The sequence below is a fragment of the Glycine max genome, chromosome 15 (assembly GCF_000004515.6).
Source record: "Glycine max cultivar Williams 82 chromosome 15, Glycine_max_v4.0, whole genome shotgun sequence".
Taxonomy (NCBI): domain Eukaryota; kingdom Viridiplantae; phylum Streptophyta; class Magnoliopsida; order Fabales; family Fabaceae; genus Glycine; species Glycine max.
The window spans coordinates 4,248,969-4,270,595 of record NC_038251.2 but is presented as its reverse complement, the minus strand read 5'-3'; the positions used below and the strand labels follow the sequence as shown (position 1 = coordinate 4,270,595).

General features: G+C 31.7%; 2 protein-coding genes and 1 pseudogene across 2 annotated transcripts; all 3 read right to left on the bottom strand.

The window, feature by feature from the left end:
- Positions 1-8,232: 8,232 nt before the first annotated feature.
- Positions 8,233-10,344, bottom strand: LOC100787108 (7-deoxyloganetin glucosyltransferase). The gene is made up of 2 exons (XM_003545635.5): positions 9,732-10,344; positions 8,233-9,365 (listed from the first exon to the last, which is right to left on the bottom strand). The coding sequence occupies exons 1-2, from the start codon at positions 10,237-10,239 to the stop codon at positions 8,425-8,427; spliced, it is 1,449 nt and encodes a 482-aa protein (XP_003545683.3). The 5' UTR covers positions 10,240-10,344; the 3' UTR covers positions 8,233-8,424.
- Positions 10,345-12,158: 1,814 nt separating this feature from the next.
- LOC100775715 (7-deoxyloganetin glucosyltransferase-like) lies at positions 12,159-14,559 on the bottom strand (annotated as a pseudogene).
- Positions 14,560-15,440: 881 nt separating this feature from the next.
- Positions 15,441-18,545, bottom strand: LOC100785521 (7-deoxyloganetin glucosyltransferase). Its single transcript, XM_003545633.5, has 2 exons — positions 17,890-18,545; positions 15,441-16,552 (listed from the first exon to the last, which is right to left on the bottom strand). Exons 1-2 carry the CDS (start codon positions 18,413-18,415, stop codon positions 15,627-15,629), a joined length of 1,452 nt encoding a protein of 483 aa, XP_003545681.1. The 5' UTR covers positions 18,416-18,545; the 3' UTR covers positions 15,441-15,626.
- Positions 18,546-21,627: the final 3,082 nt, after the last annotated feature.

Sequence of the window (21,627 nt, the reverse complement as noted above, 5' to 3'; positions counted from 1 at the left end):
ACACTTAAAGCTGTAAATTTTAAGATTTCAAATGGACCTACATTTTCTCTTGCAAGCCCCTCTTTTTATCCTCTATGGAGTAACATTAAATAATGTCATAACTACATTGACCATTGTAAGATATGGATAAATGTATTATTGCTTTTTATAACCTTAGATGTAAATCCAATTGTAAATACCTCACTTCTTAATTTTCATTCTTTCATTTTAATTATAGTTTAATATATACGGTAAAAGTATTATTTTTTAATAATTATTTTAAAAGTTATATCTAAAATAATTTTTAAATAATTGATTTTATAAACATATTTATATTAATTTTTTAAGAAGCCAAAGAAATTTGTATTAAAGAAAAACAGATTTGGATACACCACAAGATGTGATCATTCCAAATATGTCAACACCAGTACAGAATATTTATATTAATAATGTATGAAAAATAAATTAAATTATTTAATCAAAATGTATTGATATCTACACTGTCATAGAATCAAAAATAATTCGTAAGGTTTTATTTGAATAAGTTTATTTATAAACACTTGTTAAAATAAGAAAAAAAGAAGAAAAATAAAATATGCTCACCTCAAAAGTTAAAGGCTTAATTGTATATTTTATCATTCAATTTTCATTATTTTGTGAATCTTATCCCTCAAAATTTATTTTTAAGAATGTTGTCACTCAAGTTTTTTAATTATTGCACATTTTAATTCGTCGACAAAATTAAATCAAGAATGAAACTTAAGAGGAAAATTTTCGGGACAAAAATAATAAACACAGCCAAATTTTTGTTGTGTATTTTGTGATTTGATAATTTGAAATAGTCCCAGTAGTTTTGAGGAAAAAAGACTAATTGAGTTTGAATTGCTCAATGTCAATAATATAGGATGGGTGGAGTGAGGGTGCATCTTATTCTATTCCTTAAGATGGATACTTCAGTCAGTGTCAGACATGAAACACGTCTTAGTTAAGCTGGATGATTGCAAGAAAATATTAATGATACATCAACAACAAGAAGCTGCAATTGAAAGGGGTCAAGCTTAATTAAGAAAATATTGAAATGACATGCAGTGTAAACCACCAATTAGCTTGATCATTATCCACTCGCCTTCCCTCAAATCCATTGCACTGTATCTGTATCAATGAAATTATTTATTAATTAAACCTTTGTCTTGATAATTGATACTATAGAAGAAGCCAAATTTGACGTACCGCCAACTTCCATTATAAATAAACCAGAGACCATCACTCCGGTTCTGTTTTGATGGCTACTTGAAATTCTCCTGTACGGTCCAAAGCAAACATTAGCATTAATTAGCAATACTATTTAATTAAATCTATATCATGATGGTCTTTCAACAGCAAAATCCCCAAGGTAGATAATTATTACCAGACAATATCCGAAGTAAATCCACTTAGTGATTATGAAGACCGTGAATAAAAGCAATAGGTACTTTCTAGGAAGCAGCTTTCAGAATCTGGCCGTAACCAAAAAGGAGTTTGAACATTAGAAAATTGAGGATAAGTTCAAACTGAACTCAATTATTCAGGACCCCATTTGACTTCCAATTTGGCTTCTTCTGGCTACAATTTATACCAAAGTCTTCAAAAGAAGGCACTTTTATCTGTTTGCAGGAAAAAGCTGTAGAGTTTTCGTTGGAAGATCTTTCTCCGTATTAAAAAATATTCAAGTCTTACATTAACTAAAAATAATTTTAAGATAGAGTTTATAAGGTGAGGGCAATCCTCACCCTATAAGTTAAGTTTTATGATTGAATTAAACCTCTCACATTATATATTCTAAGATGAATGTGAGACTTAGATATTTTCTGATACTCCGAAGGATAAGAAGTGAAGGATTAACATCGAACGTAGACTATGAGACATCTCAGTTGCACGCACCACATCAGCGATGTCTGAAATTTTAAGAACCAAAATACTGTACAAATACAAACAGAAGTAGTTGTTGTTTTTTTCAATAAGAACTTTTTTAGGGTATTCTTAACTTAATTATCTAATTGCATGTATAATAGTCCGTGATTCACTTCGTAGTTGGAACAATATTTTATGTTTCATGTCAAACTGGATAATGATTTATTTAAAGCATGGCAAGGTGTGGTGGGTGGGTCTGTCCCCTGACTTCTCCTTTTATTTATTTATTTATTTTAATTATTTTGTATTGCTACTTCTTCATCTGTGTTTCTTTCCTCCTAAACTTAGATTCCCTCGTATATATTTACCTTTTCGTTCTTCAATTTCTTTTACCTCTTAAAACTCATACCTGAAACTATCATACTATTCTCCATACTCACTTTTATCTTTTAACTATAAACTATCCATTACCCCTTTAACTGTTGTAAATAATTACAAACTCCTTCCCATTTTTTGTTTAATCTGCACCTTTTCTTTTCTTTCTTTTTCATTTTTTTTTTAAAAAAATTATAGAGACACGAAGTGATGACCGAGTGAGATAGGGAACGAATCCCCCACTGTGCGTAAGAGCCCTATATTGAAGTGGAAGTGGACTTGATTAACAATTAATCTTAACTTACTATTGGTAATTTAAAATGTCTACTGAAAAATGCATTAAAATTATGAAAATGAGCCACGAGCTCAGTTTAGAATAAGACTATAATGAGTAAGAGAAATAGTTTGTTTTCTTCATTCGATTTTGAAAATGCATATTGATCATGTCATCAAATCCGAACATTTTCAAGGGTTGATTGATCCTTCCTTCCGTCGAATTCCAACAGAACTGCAACTGCAAGCTTGTGTGAGACTGATCAATAGTATTATCCAAACTGATTAGAGGATTGGGCCAACTTTCAATTGAGAAATTAGGACCCAACCGAAAATGATAGGATTTTGGCCCAGAGTAATGATTCCTTTGGAATATATGTAAAAATGTTCTAAAACTTTTCAATACATGAGAAAATACTTCGGACAACTTTCAACTTACCTCATTATTTTTTAAGACAGAATCTTGGTAAGCAAAAATGAAAAAGACAGTACCATTGACTAGTACTGCATACAGATGCAAACTGTTGTTCTTGGCAACTGAAATTAGAGGCACCGGTTGTACTTGAGTTCATAATTCGAAGACCAAGAATGATGCTATAGATAGATAACTGACATTCTACCCATCACAAATAAATATATATAATAAGTTGTTAATTTTTAAAATAATTATTTTAAAAATTAATAAACTTATTATATATTAATTTAAGATTAGATGATATTATAAAATTTAATGCAAGTCTTATTTCTCTTAAAAAATTATAAATATAAATAAATCATGTTTTAAAACATGATTTTTATTTTTATTCAAATATTGAAGTGGTATTTCATCACACGACTTCTGTTTTTTTTTTCTTTAAAAAAATAAAAAATATGTGAAAGCCCAACTTGTTTTAATTTTTTATAATCCAATTAATATTCATGTGATCCATGCAGTAAAACTCTTTGAATGATGCAGGTGAACCCAAATCTTGACACGGAAGATGGAACTAAAACCTCAAGCACAACCACGCCAATACGGGGAAGACTGAAGAGCCTTTACAAGGACAACTAGCCTTTGCTAAATTTATGGGCAGTGATCAACTATAATAAATTTATCAAACTTAAAAAAAGAGAATGTTAACTGTATTCTGAAGGTATTAATTAAGAATATTTAAGTAAAAATATTTTCATTAAAAAATAAAAAATTGTATTATCTATTGATATTTTTACTTTTTCTTATGATTTACACATTTAATATTTCTTTTTTTAATTCTTCAATCAACATTTTAAGAGTATTCGAATTAAAAATATAGTCGTACTTTTATTGACGACTTCTAATTTTTTCAAGAAAAAACAAAAGTCGTATAATAAATTACATCTTCAACTCATGAAAATAAAATTGAAAGTCATATTTAAAATACATGACTTTTTAAAAATGATATTTTCCTATTTTAAAAATAAATGACATCAAAAAACAAAGGTCGTGTTTTAAAACACTTATTTAAAAAATAACACATTTTTATATTTTTGTAAAAAATTATCTTATATTAAAAATATTATACTTTGATGGTATAAAATAATTTTATATAGTTATTTAATTATAAATTATAATATATGATAAATTTATTTGTCATAACAGTATTAAATTATGATTGAATGAGAACACAAAATTATTTTATAATATCAATGCATGTATGATTATTAAATTCATATGAAAAATTATTTCATAACTTTTAAAATAATTATTATAAAACTATTTTACACTAGGTCTAATGAGACTATAAAAAAACACCTTTTATGAGATCACGTTTTGGTCTCTAAATTATTTTAAAAGATTCAACTTAGTTTTCAAATTTTGTTAAAATATATTGATTTGATCCTTTTGGTTTTATTAAACTGATGCGATTAAGATTGTGAATTTCAACAATTTTAGTTTACTAATAGTGATGATTTTTAACCCTCGTTAAATTAATTACTATTATTTAAAAAAAAATAATAACGTTAGATAGCTTTTCCACGCTTGTTAAGTTTTTTTTTTGGTAAATATTTAGTTTCTTAAAATGTCAAAGCGCTCATAGTTTGATCCCTGAAAAATGAAATTCAAATTTAGTCATTGAATGTACAAAAAATATAACAAATTAATTTTATCGTTAACTTTTTTTGTTAATGTTAATATTTTTGTCTATATGACAACACATCATTGATAATTGTACTATAATAATATGTTAGTATGTTTATCATGGACTAAATTATTAATATTGAAAATTTTATATAAGAGTGGACAAATTAGTTTATGAACATTATAATTTACTGTCAATTTAGTCATTTACAGACACCAACAAATTAATCCACAAAAGGTTAAACACCTAATTAAATAAGCTTAGACACAACACACTTGCATGCATGCAAATTGAAATTACTACTATCAAACACAAAGTTCAACTCTAGTTGCCATCAACTTAACCTATTCCAAAGCCCTAAACATATTTTTTTCATTTATGTGTAGATCATAGTCTTCTTTTCTATATTCATGTGTCTCACTATGAGTTAAACTTGGATTAACTCTTAACTTATTAGTCAATTTTTATGCAACTCATTTCATAATTATAGCTTACTTGTTTTTGAAGACCTTACCACAATTATACTTCACAAAAGTTTTAATTGGAAATCTCTTTGTAACTTTGGTCCATGCATAATAACTCTCTGAAGGGTATTCATAATGAACCGTTCTTCTATAAGAACTAGATCTGTACATGAAAATCTATCATCATGTTCCAATAATGGATCTTAAAATCAAATCTTAAGGTTAAAGATTTCCTTGTAAGATTTTTTATTGGAGATGTTGTTCATTGAATTTAAGATTCTTCGAAATGTGAAGAGTAGCCTAACTGTCACATGGGCATGGAATGAATGTTACAAGAACGTGAAATAATATCTTTCACCCACGCAAGCTCCCACATGATATTAGCCATGGAACGATACTCAATTTTTATAGAGGATCCTTAGCACACAATATGTTTCTTCGATCGGCTCATTTTTCAAAGCACTAATTTTATTCGAACTGTAAAGCAGCATCTGAAAAATGGAGTGTTGTCTGGTGTGCCTCAACATATGGTGCATATGGAAACATAGAGATCGGTGGTGTATCTTTAGATGGGGGCAATTCCATCGAAGAGAAGTGCTACAAGATATATAGTGTTCACTGCTTGGTTGTGGATGAAGGTCAAAGTTCCCAAGTTTTTGTGCTGTGATCCATTAATCCTGGAGCATGCGTGACTGGCTGAACTCAACTTAATTGAGCTTGTGCTGGAGGTGAGGTGTATATAAATAACATAGTTTCAACAGTCATTATATTGGTCCATGGGGTAGGACCATGTGACCATGTCACTATACAATACGGTGAATTTTTATATTATGGGTCCTTAATTAATGGCGCTTTTATATAGTAGGTACAGCAAGATACTGGTCAATTACGTATTATACTTTCCTTCAAATATATATATATATATATATATATATATATATATATATATATTTTTTTTTTTTTTTTTTTTGAAGGAAAGTATAGTACGTAATTGACTAATTGTAGATGCACACATCATGGAATATCTTCAAGGTGGCTTCGATGGGTTAGCTTTTTGGTGTACAGGGTGTTACCTTTTTTGAAAAAAATTGTCGTGATGAGCTCAAAATATGAAACTATTATTGTAGATCAAGATGTGTCTGGACACACAAGAAGGCAATTTAGTGTCGGCCGGGCATTCTTGTAGATCAGTACATATACTTGACAGTGTGTGTGGGGATGGCATGATGTCGGGTTTGAGGATATTTTGGTTTACAAACTAGTTGGCTGAGTTGTAATTGGGAAATCAACCCGACAGACACTAGTTTAATTTGTAAACCAAAATTAGTCCTTAATATAAACTGGTAAAAGAATAATTAATTTTAATGAATTAAATTTGAATTTCAATCTAGTTTCGTGTGTAAAACAAAACAAAAATATAATTTATTTATTTTAGAATTTTTGTTCATAAAAATAAAAAACAAATACAAAATATTTACAACAATTCAAGCATTTAAGCTAGATTTCTGGGTATATAAACTTATTAGAATGAAATAAAATTATGAATCTAACATGTTTAAATTTAAATATTTGAATGGAAGCGATTACACGGGCTAATATAATTTGTTACTGTAATTTTTGAATTTTTTAACGAAATTATGATGCTCCTCCGTCATGTCTATACATCTTATGCTTTCTTGTTATATTAGTTCTTTTAAGTGCGGTAGGTTTGCTAAAATAAATTAATATAAACAATATCTTCTCAAAAGGAGTGGAGTATGGCATGGTTCCTGATTTTTGGTCATTATCTAATGTTTGAATATTGTATAGTTCAGGGACCATTAGGCCCTGATATATCTCTGGTCCCCAACTTGTTTCTGCAGTGGCCAATGCTTGTGCTCTTGAACTTCTTAGGGTAGCTTCAAATCAAATCCATGATAAAAATTTCATTTACACAGTGCTTCATCTGGAGAAATATGTAATATATATTACCATATTGCTACAAGAAATATTAAAAGAAAAAATAATTAAATCTACTTAAAACATTGATTCACCAGTTAACAACACTGAATAAAAAAAGAAACCAAATTAGTTCAGTTTTAGCAGCCCCTCCTTAATCAGTTAGTCCAAGTTGAAGTATGAAGAACTACGTACCTATCAAATATCGACAACGACACGGACATCGGATACTACACAGACACGTGAACCTGTAATGTTCAAAATATAGAACGTAATACAGGTGTCATGTCGATATCGGACACTGACATGAATGTGTGTCGGACACCGAACACGACAAGGACTGGAATGTCCATGCTTCATAGCTACGTACCGCGTCTTCTTTTTTCATCTCCAAGATAATTTCGTATGTCGTCTTCTCTGTCCCCCGATTCATGGACTTTCTTCTCCACCTCGCTATTCTCTTAACATCAGTGTCAACGCCCCGTTCAATGAAAATATGGTGCAAGTACTATTCGTTTCTTTACTTAAAAATAAAAAATTGACGCCATATTCGATATTGTAATGTTCAAATGAAATGTTTCAAATCATACTTTGGATCAGAGTAAAGAAAGTTACTTTTTTGCTTGAACTAGAAGCATCTATAGCTAATATTACCTATACAGACTTTACCGATCTATATTGTCTCGCTCTCACTTATGACTCCACAATTTGTCTTTCCCTCTCACTTATCATTATATAATCCTAACACAAATAAAAAATTCTAAAGGAATATATATAATACAATGAGTGTAGCTCAGTGGCAAGAAAAATCTGAGTTCAATTCTTCTAAAATACACTCATGCATAGGGATAAAAAAATTTAAATGTGACTTAGTCTTAAATAAAAAATTAATCTTATATTAGACTCAAAAAGCTGAAGTTTGTAAGAATACCTCCAAGTTTTATCAGAAAGCTAAAGATACTAATTAAGATAGATAAAAAAAAATACCTAAAGGGAGATTCAAGAGACTCACATTTTCACCTAGATTCCCAAACGATAATGGTTAGTAAGTTTTGCATTTTTTTCATTTTGATCAAGCTTTTACATTTAAGCTTAATTGTACTTTTTATACCTGAAGTTTCACAAATGAAGTGAATTTTCTTCCAAAACTTTTTTTCGCGAATTTTGTTCCCCGCGTAAAAATAGTGACACGGAATAGAAAAAATTGTCACAAATGTCTTAATTGTGATGCTATGAATCACAGTTTGAAATGTCAAGATACATTATGTATCTTTACAAAGAAGACACAAACTAGCACCTATAACCAGTGCATTAGTTCTACATGGCAACAAATTCTAGAGGATAAAATCAAGTAATTATCACAGTAAAGCATTAAAAAAAAAAGAGAAAAAGTGAAAATCCCTTCATTATTCCAATGTTGTCTGCTTAAGCAACACCTCCTTGATTAATTTGTCCAAGTTCATGTATGAACCACCACCGGGCCTGGTTTCCTCTTCTGCCTTCTTCTTCAACTCCATGGTCTTTTGTCCCATCTTCTTTCCTTTCTCTCCCACCATCAACTCATTCACCAGCTTTTCCAACTCCTCTCTCTTGGCATTGGTATCAATTTCCATCCCAATTTCCCACTCATTGCAAATATATCTACAGTTTGTTGGCTGATCTGCAAAGAATGGCCAACACAACATTGGCACTCCTGCACAAATACTTTCAGTAGTTGAGTTCCATCCACAATGAGTCAGGAATACACCAATTGAAGGATGGTTCAGCACTTGCTCCTGTGGACACCAGCTTGCTATTAGGCTTCTGTCTCTAGTTTCATTGACAAACTCAGATGACAAAATCACAGAGCCACCAATGACAAGGTCAGGCCTAATGATCCACAAAAAGGGTTTCTTGCTGTTGGCCAAACCCCAAGCAAACTCCAAGAGTTGTTCTGCAGACATAACTGTGATGCTGCCAAAATTCACATAAACAACGGATCTGGGTTCCTTGGATTCAAGCCAATCAAGACAGCCAGTATCTTCCTTCCAAAGATTGGATCCTAAAGACGGGACCTGTTTATGTGGACTTTGATCTAAAAATGAAGGGAAAGGACCAATGGAATAAAGAGAAGGGAACATAGAGGGGAGAGCATTGAGTGCATCTCTCTCAAGCTCATGAAAAGTATTAAAAGCAACAGCAGAGGCACTAGGAACTTTTTCGGCCACTTCAATGAAAAAGTGTAGCATGAAATCATTTGGATCTGTGGTCCTTAAAAAGTCAGGCAGATCCTTGAGGCGATAATTTTGCAAACCTGGAATACAGTCAACTTTGGTGTCCAAATATCCATTTGTCAGATAACTCTCTTCTGCATTTCATAATCACAAAACAGCTGTGTCAGATAACCATATTTGTCATGCTATTAACAGATGCAGCACATATTACTTTTTTTTCATATTTTTTTGTTTTAATATTTTTATAAAACAATTGATGTTTTAAACTTTCAAAGTTTATTTCATGTTTTTTAAAAACATATTTTTATTGAATATTCATTATTAATAGTACAAGATATTAGATAACGACATTTTAATTTAAATATGACGTTTTAATTCAACTAATTATTTCTTAATGCATGTATAATAACCTTAATATATATATATAGGAAGAAGATACGTAGTACATACTAAACAGATATGAAAGGTGGAATTAAGAACTTAATTAAAGTGATAGATACCTTTGAGGGGTATGATTCCTCTATCAACCAGAGTGCGATAGTGCATAAAACCCCAGAATGCAGCTGCACTGAGAGGAGAAAGGAGAAGGACAGGGATTCCAAGTTCATGAGCAGCTTGTATAGGAAAAGTGACGAAGCAATCAGAGACTAAGCAAGTAACTGGGGGAGTAGTGGCAGAATGGTTAAGTCTGGCAAGAAGGTCACGAAAGGGTTGAAGGAAGTTCTTTCTGAGAGAGTCACAAAGAGAGGGTATGTCTTGACTGACATCACCATCCGAGGGAGGAAGGCCATCTGGGATGGTTTCGAAGCGAAAATCAGGAAGCTCATCAAGGGCGTCGGGACCCTTTGATTTGAGGAAGCGTCTGTAGTTGTACTCAGTGTGGACAAAGGTTATATGAAAGCCTTTCAGATGAAGCAGCTTTGCGAGTTTGAACAATGGGTTAATATGGCCTTGAAGTGGATATGGAGTGAACACAGCGTGAGGCTTTGTCTCTGCTGTGTAACTCATCTTGAATCATCGATGAAGCCTAGCTAGCTCACACGGTCATTATTATAAGAGAGGAAGAGATGGAATTGGTATTATTTTATTTGCTATTGTCTGTGATCTACATTATTACTATTATTCAATCAGGCGGCTTTAGATCCATTTAATTTGGAGATTGAGTCAGCTGCCGGCCAGGAATATTTTCAAATTTTATATACGATATGATTTGTCTCTGTCTTTGATCAAGTTGAGACTTTAGAGACAAGGGTTAAGCCTCTGCGTTACCAACATATATAAATATACCACAACTCAAATCATTCATAGTTCTCGCCCGCACAAGTAATTTTCATACATCACCCGCATGCAGACATAACTCGTATATAAGAGGAAGAGGGGTTTACTATATATTCTATAGGCCAATATATATATTTGCAAAAGTCAAACCTAGTGTTAGATAAACTGACATTATAATTATAAAAGGTTTTTTTTCTTTCTATATATAGGGTCGTGGATCACGAGTACGTAACTTTTATAATCATTATTTTTTGGACAGATTTTATAATTATTATTTTGAAATTCACGGAATATAGCACGTTTCCTGATTTTTATTGATATAAAACGAATTGGAAAATTGTTTTTGGACTCTCAAAATGCTAATTGATACTCAGCAAGAGAGAAAAAAAAATAGATATTACGATTTATTGAGAAGAAAAATTAAAAGTGTTAGTTAAGTGTTTGAAAAAAAATGAGTGTTTTCAGTATTATTGTACAAAGGAATTTTACATTAATACTGCATTAAAATTAAACTATAATTTTCTTTTTTCTCACGTGACATAATGCACTGGACTTGCAAAAGTTTATAAATGACGTAACTTTGTCCAATACAAGTTCATGTATGACCATTGACCAATTACCAGGTCTCGTCTCTACCTCATTCAATGTCAGTGCTCATATCATTGTAATCTGCGTATATATGATATATCTGCAATTTCTTGGCTGTTCGGTAAACACTTCCCAACACAATATTGCCCACGCGCACTTTTTCTAGTTAAGTCTATCCTAACTCAACCTGGTATTTAGGTTATCTTTGACAAGATATTCTAAGTAATTTTTAATTTTTTTAGTTGAAAAGTTTGTTTAATGATTATGTAGATAAATTTTTTTAGTAGTTTATAATATTTTTTTAAAATATTATTTGAAATAACATTTTTAAAATATTAATTTTTTAATTTTTTATATTTTTGTTATTTCTATTCTTATTATATTTATCTAATTTTTTTTATTTATTCTTCTTAAATAAATCAAAATTTTATTACTGTTCTATTATTTTATATTTTTTAATTAATTTAACCGTTAATTTTATTAAACTCTTACAATTTAATAAGTTAATTATTTAACTTTTAATTTTTAGCTACTAATTAATTTTTCAAGTTTTTAACTAATTTTACCAATCTATAAAGACAACTTAGGCAAGGACTATAAAATAATACTAGTAGTTAAAAAGAAGAAGAAACGTACTTTTCGATCAAGTTAAACGCTCAGTGCATGAAAAACTAGAAATTGACCCGTCCATCTTAAAATTGTTAGTGGACTTACTGCAACTATTGGTGGAGACCATGCCGGCCTCCGGTAATAAGTTTTTTTTGTGTGTGTGAGTTGAAAAATTCAGCCAATATATTACATAAACATAAAGATTGGTGGGTAATATAAATATGTAACAGTTTGTGTTTTCTTTGTAGTCATAGTAATAATTCTTTAGACACGCTCACAGTGTATACATTTAATTATGATTTATTGTTTCAAAACATCCATTAAAAGAAATGTCGATATTTCCAACCGACATATTTCTTGGGAAATGTCAAAAATTCGTCGGAATAAAGTTGTACCACTGACTTTTGACGGATTTTATCCGTCGGTAAAAAAGCCCTAACTAACTGTTACCTACGGATTTTCTTTTTATCATTTTATATCACTTGTCACATCACGACAAATTATTGCATAGCACCTGTAACCAGTGCATTATTTCTAGTTTCTAAGGTGCAGAAAATTCTAGAGGAGAAGATCAATGAACTATCACACAAGAAGTATCGTGAAAAAAAAAAAGTCCTTCAGTCTAATATTCTAATGTTGCCCAATTAAGCAACACCTCCTTACTTACTTTGTCCAAGTTCATATACGAATTACCACGGGGCCTGGTGGCCTCCTCTGCCTTCTTCTTCAACTCCATGGTCTTTTCTCTCATCTTCTTTCCCTTCTCCCCCACCATCAACTCATTCACCAGCTTCTCCACCTCTTCTCTCTTCACATTGGTATCGATTTCAATCCCAATTCCCCACTCACTGCAAATATATTTACAGTTCTTTGGCTGATCACCATTAAATGGCCAACACCACATTGGAACTCCAGCACAAACACTTTCAGTAGTTGAGTTCCATCCACAATGAGTCAAGAATCCACAAATTGAAGGATGGTTCAGTACTTGCTCCTGTGGACACCAACTTGCTATTAGCAGGCTTCTATCTTTAGTTTCATTCACAACCTACGGCAAAATCACGGAACCTCCAATGACAAGGTCAGGCCTGATGATCCACAAAAAGGGCTTCTCGCTGTTGGCCAAACCCCAAGCAAACTCCAAGAGTTGTTCTGCAGACATAACTGTGATGCTGCCAAAATTCACATAAACAACGGATCCAGATTCCTTGGATTCAAGCCATTCAAGACACTCTGGATCTTCCTTCCAAAGATTGGAACCTAAAGATGCCAAGTGGTTTTGTGGACTTTGATTTAAAAGTAAAGGGAAAGGACCAATTGGATAAAGAGAAGGGAACATAGAAGATAGAGCAATCATAACATCACCCTCAAGTTCGTCAAAAGTGTTGAAAAGAATAGTGGAGTTTCTCTGAACTTTATTTGCAACTTCAATGAAAAATTGCAACATCACATCATTTAGATCCGTTGTCCTTATGAAGTCAGGTATGTCCTTCAGCCGGAAGTTCTTCATTCCAGGAATTCAGTCTACTTTGGAGTCCAGATACCCATTTTTCAAGTAACTCTCATCTGCATATATATCATAAACACAGCCGATAGCTTATATTAAAGCTCCATGCATGAATTAATATTAATACATAAGTTTATACAAACACTAGTGGGCACTTATTTATAGTCTACAGCAATATAAAAATCACGTGGTCAGCTGGCCACTAAATCTTACTTCCACATGCTATTTGGGTATCTACATACTATGTTGTTTTTCTTTTCTTTTTGTTTCTCTTTATCGATTAATCTACTCTCTCTTTTTCTCTTTCCTTCCCTGTGTATAGCCGAGCCCCAGTGTTAGTAATTCATTAATGCCATGTTTATGTTTAAATAAACTTCTATACAAGCAGAGGGAAAAGAACATAAGTTGATAGTACCTTTGAGTGGTGTGAGACCTTTCTCAACCAGAGCGGGAAAGTTGATGATGGACAAGAAACAACACGCACTAGCAGGCCAAAAGAGAACGTTAGGTACTCCAAGTTCATGAGCAGCTTCTATAGTAAAGGTCATGCCACCGTCAGAAACTAAGCAAGTAACTGGGGGGATGAGACCTTCAGTGGCAGAATGGTTCAGTCTAGCAAGAAGGTCGCGAAAGGGTTGGAGAAAGTTCTTTCTGATAGAGTCACAAAGTGATGGTATGTGCTGAGTAACATCACCATTATCATCATCATCCAAGGGAGGAAGACCATCTGGGATGGTCTCAAATCGAAAGTTTGGCAGGCCATCAAGGGCATTAGGACCCCTTGATTTGCGCAAGCGTTTCTAGTTGTATTCAGTGTGAACAAAGGTTATGTCAAAGCCTCTCAGATGAAGCAGCTTTGCTAGTTTTAGCAACGGGTTCACATGGCCTTGAGCTGCATGCGGTTTTATTTCTTCATTGTATTTTGTAGCTCATCTTTGGTTTTCTTTTCTTCAGTTAAGTTGAGGCAACGGATAAGCCTCTACTACTTCACGTCAATAAATATAGCTCACTGAATTATGCTCTCAAAAACAATTTTCTCACAACACGAGGGAAATATGAATAAAAAATAAAAAATTAAAACAAAACTAGGAGAGGAAGAGAATTTTGCTAGCTAGTTTCCTTTACTTGACGAAATTTATTTCATATATAATAACAGTATACAAGCGGTGATTTTCTAATGGCAAAGAATATCAAATGATAGTGAAAAAAAGAGAGAAGAAAAACAAACTCTTTGATAAAATTAATGTTCGGTGGTCACTACTGGACAGTGCAAAATGCTAATGCTTGCCTGCTTGCAAGAAATTGACCCGTCTATCGTTAAAATGTTTGGCGGATAACCCATGCATCGTTTGTGGAGACCACCCAATAGCTCGTCCCAGGTCTGTGGAGAGGGAAAGAAATAGTGCATGTTTCAATTGAACTCTAGAAACTTAAGTTTGGATCAATTTATTTAAGTTTGTAAATTAAGTTGGTAAAAGTATCTCGATGCATGCTTGTTTTTCAGGTGAATGAAGTTTTCAAAAGCATCTAGACCCTTCATTTTGTAAAATTGAATTTGTGTATCATTACATTTATTTCAAAATTCATATATCACATTTTGAACTTAAATCCAAAAATACACTCAATAGTTGCTCCTCTCCAAATTGAGTTTGGAGTTCTCCATTGGCAAACCAAACATAGCCATAGAAGTGAAAGAATTAACATGTGATGGAAATTGTTTCTTGGACATAGAAGCAACGTATCTTAATGGTCCAGGGTCCATATGTTTTTGTCCTCGCTTTATGGCTATTATATTTGCAAAGCATATAGCATTGTAGCATTATGTGTACTTTGTACTGACATTTGGGCACAACTTGTGCTTGAGTTGTTCTTAATAAATATATATCGATCATTTAGTTTTTAGAAGAAAAAAAATGTTTCTTTCATTTGAAACTTTACTATTAAGATAATTTTACTTAAATTTTGAAATGGTATTTAACTATATACATTAAAATAAAAGTAGATAGTCTTAAATAATTATGCTTCTTATCCTATTAATCTTTATCTGACAAATAATTAAATATTACTAATTATTTAATTTATATAAATATTAATTGAGGACTGGACAGCTGATTAGCTAGATCAACTAATAATTTCTAGTAGCGGTGACAAATTCATGAGCTGGGCCTTGTCTTGCTTTCCGTTTTAGTTGCTGCTGTTTCTATTTCTTTTTTATATTGCGCACCAATTAAGCTAAAGACAGGAAAAAATCACTGATTGAAATGCCAAGACTTACATATTACATGCCACAAACTAGCACCTGTAACCAGGGCACTATTTCTACAATGCAGAAATTCTAGAGAAGATCAACGAACTATCATAGTAAATTAAAGCATTATGAAAAAGAAAAAAAAAACCTTCAATCTAACAATGTCTAATGAAGCAACACCTTCTTAATTACTTTGTCCAAGTTCATGTATGAACACCCACTGGGCCTGGTGGCCTCCTCTGCCTTCTTCTTTAACCCCATGGTCTTTTCTCTCATCTTCTTTCCCTTCTCTCCTACCATCAATTCACTCACCAGCTTCTCCACCTCCTCTCTTTTCACATTTGTATCAATTTGAATCCCAATCTCCCATTCATTGCAGATATATCTACAGTTTGTTGGCTGATCTGCAAAAAATGGCCAACACAACATTGGCACTCCAGCACAAACACTTTCAGTAGTTGAGTTCCATCCACAATGAGTCAAGAATCCACAAATTGAAGGATGGTTCAGCACTTGCTCTTGTGGACACCAACTTGCTATTAGGCTTCTGTCTCTTGTTTCATTCACAAACTCAGATGACAAAATCACGGATCCACCAATGACAAGGTCAGGCCTAATGATCCACAAAAAGGGTTTCTTGCTGTTGGCCAAACCCCAAGCAAACTCCAAGAGTTGTTCTGCAGACATAACTGTGATGCTGCCAAAATTCACATAAACAACGGATCCAGATTCCTTGGATTCAAGCCATTCAAGACACTCTGGATCTTCCTTCCAAAGATTGGAACCTAAAGATGCCAAGTGGCTTTGTGGACTTTGATTTAAAAGTAAAGGGAAAGGACCAATTGGATAAAGAGAAGGGAACATGGAAGATAGAGCATTCATAACATCACCCTCAAGTTCGTCAAAAGTGTTGAAAAGAATAGTGGAGTTTCTCTGAACTTTATTTGCAACTTCAATGAAAAATTGCAACATCACATCATTTAGATCCGTTGTCCTTATGAAGTCAGGTATGTCCTTCAGCCGGAAGTTCTTCATTCCAGGAATCCAGTCCACTTTTGAGTTCAAATACCCATTTCTCATATAACTCTCATCTACATATATATATATCATAAACACAAAAGACAATAGCTTATATTAAAGCTCCATGCATGAATTAATGTTATTACATAAATATACGCATAAATATCTAACTTCTCTAAAAGTTGAACCGTATAATAAGTTGATTTTATCTTAATAGGAAAAACTCAAGCTTGCTTGATTCCTTTTTCAGTTTCTTATTTTAAAAACAATTATACTTTACTTATCAATCAATTCATCATCCAAATTCCATTAAATTTAGGTTGAATGTTAATTTTGATTTATTATATTTTAGTATTTTTTTTTTATTTTATTATCATAAGTTTTAAAAGTTTTATTTTGATTTTTTATGTTTTTAAAAGTTTCATTTTTATCTTTTATACTTTTAAATTTTTTTATTTTGATTTTTTATATTTTTAAAAGTTTTATTTTAATTTTTTCTTTAGATTTTTGTTAACAAATGTTAGTATTATATTAATTTTTAAATAATTAATTTAAAATACTGCAACTAAAATTTAAAACTAAGATCCAAAATCATTATTCTCTACTATGACATCATATATAAAATTTCTTATCACTATAGAACCTAACATTTTTTATCTAAACTGATGCAGATTTTTGGTGTGATGAGGTAATAATATTATTTGATGGATAAATGTTAAGGATCTGATTCGATTATGACACTAATGTTGAAAAAGTTATAGATATGAGTGAATAATAATTAGGAAATTTGCAAAGATGATGAATGAGATTAAGGAAGTAAGTAATTGAATGCATACTCGAATTGAGTGAGGCTCCTTTCTACAGCGGCAAGCAAGGCTCACCGATATCATATGTAAGGAACAAATATCTACCGATCGACAAAAAGAAAAAAAATGGTAACAGGCAACGCACACCCAATCCCAGTAGCTATTTACATTTTAAACTAACTAAAAACTGTTTTTATCAAACAAACAGTTTTTTCTAATTTTAATTTTTGACTTGTTGTCTTTTTTCTCCTTCAAATTAATGTCTATGGATTATAGATAAGTGTTTATCTAAGTAAACAAACATTCTCTCTTATCTTAATTATAATTTTTTTTAATTAATTCACCTCTCTTAAAAAAATAATAAATTTAATTAATCATATTAAATCTGTTAAGTAATTATATCATCACTCTAAAATTATTATTTTTATCTCTTTATACGTTTAATTATTTTTTATTAATGTTTAAAGAAAAAATAATTAAGTAAGAGTATATAAAAAAAGAAATAATTAATGTATCTATAATTTTTTTTAAAATATTATAAAAAGATAAATAAATTTCTAAAAAAATCTACTGAATAAATAGTAAGAAATAACAGTTGATACCTTTGAGTGGTGTGAGACCTTTCTCAACTAGAGTGGGAAAGTTGATGATAGACAAGAATGAACAGGCACTAGCAGGCCAAAAGATAAGGTTAGGGAGTCCAAGTTGTTGAGCAGCTTGTATAGTAAAGGGCATGCAACCGTCAGAGACCAAGCAAGTAACTGGGGGTATGGTACCCCCATGCTCAGTGGCAGAGTGGTTAAGTGAACGCACAAGGTTGCAATAGGGTTTGAGGAAGTTCTTTCTGATAGAGTCACAGAGAGAGGGTACGTGCTGAGTAACATTAGCATCATCCAAGGGAGGAAGGCCATCTGGGATGCTCACAAATCTAAAATCTGGTAGGCCATCAAGGGCATTAGGACCCCTTGATTTGAGCAAGCGTTTGTAGTTGTACTCAGTGTGAACAAAGGTTATGTAAAAGCCTCTCAGGTGAAGCAGCTTCGCTAGTTTTAACAAAGGGTTCACATGGCCTTGAACTGGATATGGAGTCAACACAGCGTGCGGTTTTCTCTCCTCGTTATAGCTCATCTTTGGTTTTTCTTTTCTTCAGTGAACAATGAAGATGAAGATGATAAGCCTCTACGTCAATAAATATAACTCACCGACAGAATGAAGATTTTTCTCTCGAAAATAATTTTCTCACAACACTCGGTCTCAGTCTAACAAGGAGCAGGATATATACGACTCGAGGAGAATTGCTATTTTATTTTACTTAATTTTCTTTTAGGTTAAATTATTCATTTGGTTCCTATAATTCTTATTTTTTTAGTTTTTATAATTTTAAAGTGGTCTTTTTAGTCCTTATAATTTATATTATAATTCTTTTTTAGTCCTTATAATTTTGAAAGTGATCTTTTTAATCCATATACTTTTATAATTTTTATTTTTTTAGTTTCTATAGTTTTCAAATTATATATAGGGACTAAAAGAGAATTAAAATACAAGTTATAAAGACTAAAAAGAATATTTTTAAACTACAGGAACTAAAAGAGAATTAAAATATAAATTATAGGGACTAAAAAGACCACTTTCAAACTATAGGAACTAAAAATGTAAGAATCATAAAACTATAAGGACTAAATGCGTAATTTAACCTTTCTTTTATGAATATACTTGAATTTTATTTGATACAAGCATGGGCGTTTTATATAAAGACAAATACTAAAGACAAAAAAATCACACTCTTCGATAAAATTTAAGGTTGGCCTACATCACAAGAAATTGACCCGTGATTACCTTAAATGTTTGGTGTAGCTAGAGTGTCAAGCTAATAATGAATATATTTCAGGGTTAAATTATAAAAAAAATTATAATTTTTATCTTAATTTTATTTTTGGGTAAATAATTGTTAAATTAACATTATTTAAGTTTTTGTGTAGAAAATATTAAAAGTAATGAATTTATGATACTTAGTGAGTAAAATAAAACTCAAAAGAGAATGACTAATTTAAAAAGTGAGACTAATTAAGAAATGAAAACTAATTTTTCAACATTCTCATCTTCTGAATTTTCTTCTACAATAATATTGGATTTTCTCATCCTTTCTGTCTTTAATTAATTAATTTAAATTCTTGTTTAATTTCTCCTCCTGATTGATTTAATTTTCTTCCAATTTAAATTATCATTTTTCTCATAACTTTTTCAAGTCAATTTTCTTTAACTTCTTTTATTAATAAAATATCCATCTACCTAAGTACAAACAAAGTTATTGTGGATTCGACACTCGGACTTTCGTTTTAACTTTACTACCTGGGACGCATTGATGCATTTGCCAATTCATCTACAAGTTTTTGGTGTTGTTGCTGGGGACTTTGTTCTTTGTACTTGGTATTTTGGATATTTTGTTTTTAATTGTTATTTTTCCTTAATTTTTCAAATTTAAATGATCATAAAAAAAGAAGAAGGATATATTTTTCTTGTGAGTTTATGCTTGCAGGGTAAAACCTTGGAAGAACTTGATCCATGGAAGATATTTTGAGTGGTATGCTCAGACATCAAAGGCTTCTTAGTAACCAATTAAATAGGTTATCTGAGTATGTTGAAATCATTCAATTAGGGGTTAGTCACCCACAACCGGCAAATTTTGATTTTTGTGGAGGAGAGCATTTCAATGATAGTTGTCATCTCTACTCCATGAATTTTTTTTGGTAGGAGCAAGAGTTACAACCTTAGAATCAATATGAAGAATAAAGACTTTCTAATATTGAGAACGTGTGGATGCAATTCATGGAAACATCTGAAGCTAACTTCAAAGTCAATCAACACGCAATTCAAAATCTGGAGATTCAAGTTGGTAAGCTAGCAAAGGAAATGGCTGAATTATCCTTTTTAGTCACAAGGGAAGAAAAATTTGTAGAGGTTAAAGCTCATGACAAAAGTCTTGTAGAAGAGTATGATTCAAAAGAAAAAGAAGAAAAATATGAGGAGAGAACACAACAACAATAGAAGAAGTGTTCACAAGTAGAAATTAAAAAAAAAAAAAAAGCATTCTCCAAGTCAATACCCCTCCTCATCAACTGATTGGCAAGGAAGAAAGACATGTAGGATGTGATAAATCTTTAAGTGTCATTTTCTCCTTGAACACCAACACTTCTCTTGCAATGATATGGAATGTGTTTCCGGGATACATGAGTTTCATGGAGTCTCTCTAGCTAAGAGGCAAAAGTGCGAGGAAGATGTGTTCTATGTGACTCTTATGCCACCTTGAAGACATATGACCTGTCAAGCTAATGACATTAAAGAAGTGCTTACTGGGAGACAACCTAGGATTTCTTACTTTATTTTATTTTAGTTAATTGCATTGTGTGTTTTTTTGTTATTTCTTAGGATAGTTGTGTTCAATTTATTTCAATAATAATGTGTGCTTGCCTTAGCTCTAAAAGGTTAAGAAAACTGTAGGAATGTCTTGCATGAGTGAAGTGATAAGAAGCGACCAAATGCCTATACAAGTTGCTTGGCCAGGAGTCCAGCTTCCCTCTATCGGGGGGAGACACCTCTAGTGCTCTTAATGATGATGTTGCAGATGCTCGAGCTGATGATGATTATATTGCGGACATCACTATTACTCAAGAAGCTTAGGATCCAAGGCTCACATAGGATTGAGACCCATTTTGATTAAGATTTTTTTTCTTTATTTTTTTTGTTTTGTTTTTATTTTCGTTCGTTTTAATTTCTTGCATTTAGGATAGTTTAATCTCAACAGTTTAATTTTAGTAGTTTAAATTCAGTCATTAATGATAGAGAAGTAGGAAGTTATGGTTGTATCACATTTTTAGTGAATCGATTGCATGAGTGAAACTAACTATGTACTAATGAGTATTTTTGTGAATTGCTTATTCTTGTGCAAGCAAGTGTCAGTGTATGTGATGGAGTGTGAACTAACAATACAAGAGTGAAAAGGTTAGCATTTCTGACATAAAAGCATGGAATGAGAACTTTCATACTTCAATGAAAACCGGTGAGTTGTGTGATCTTTAAATTGTGAGAGAATAATTGGTTTTAATTTTCTGATTTTGCATGATTCTTGGATTGCTTGAAATGCATGTATGATGTGAAGATGATAAAGGCTTTGTTTGTTATTTTATTCAACTACTTAGCCAAAAAGTCATCCTGTGAATGAATGCATCCCTTACACCCTTTTTGAGCCTAATGTAAAATTTTGGCATTGGAACCCAAGTCCAAAATATGATATTTACTAACTATCATTTCTTAGGTTGTAGAAGAATATTCATGGATTCAAA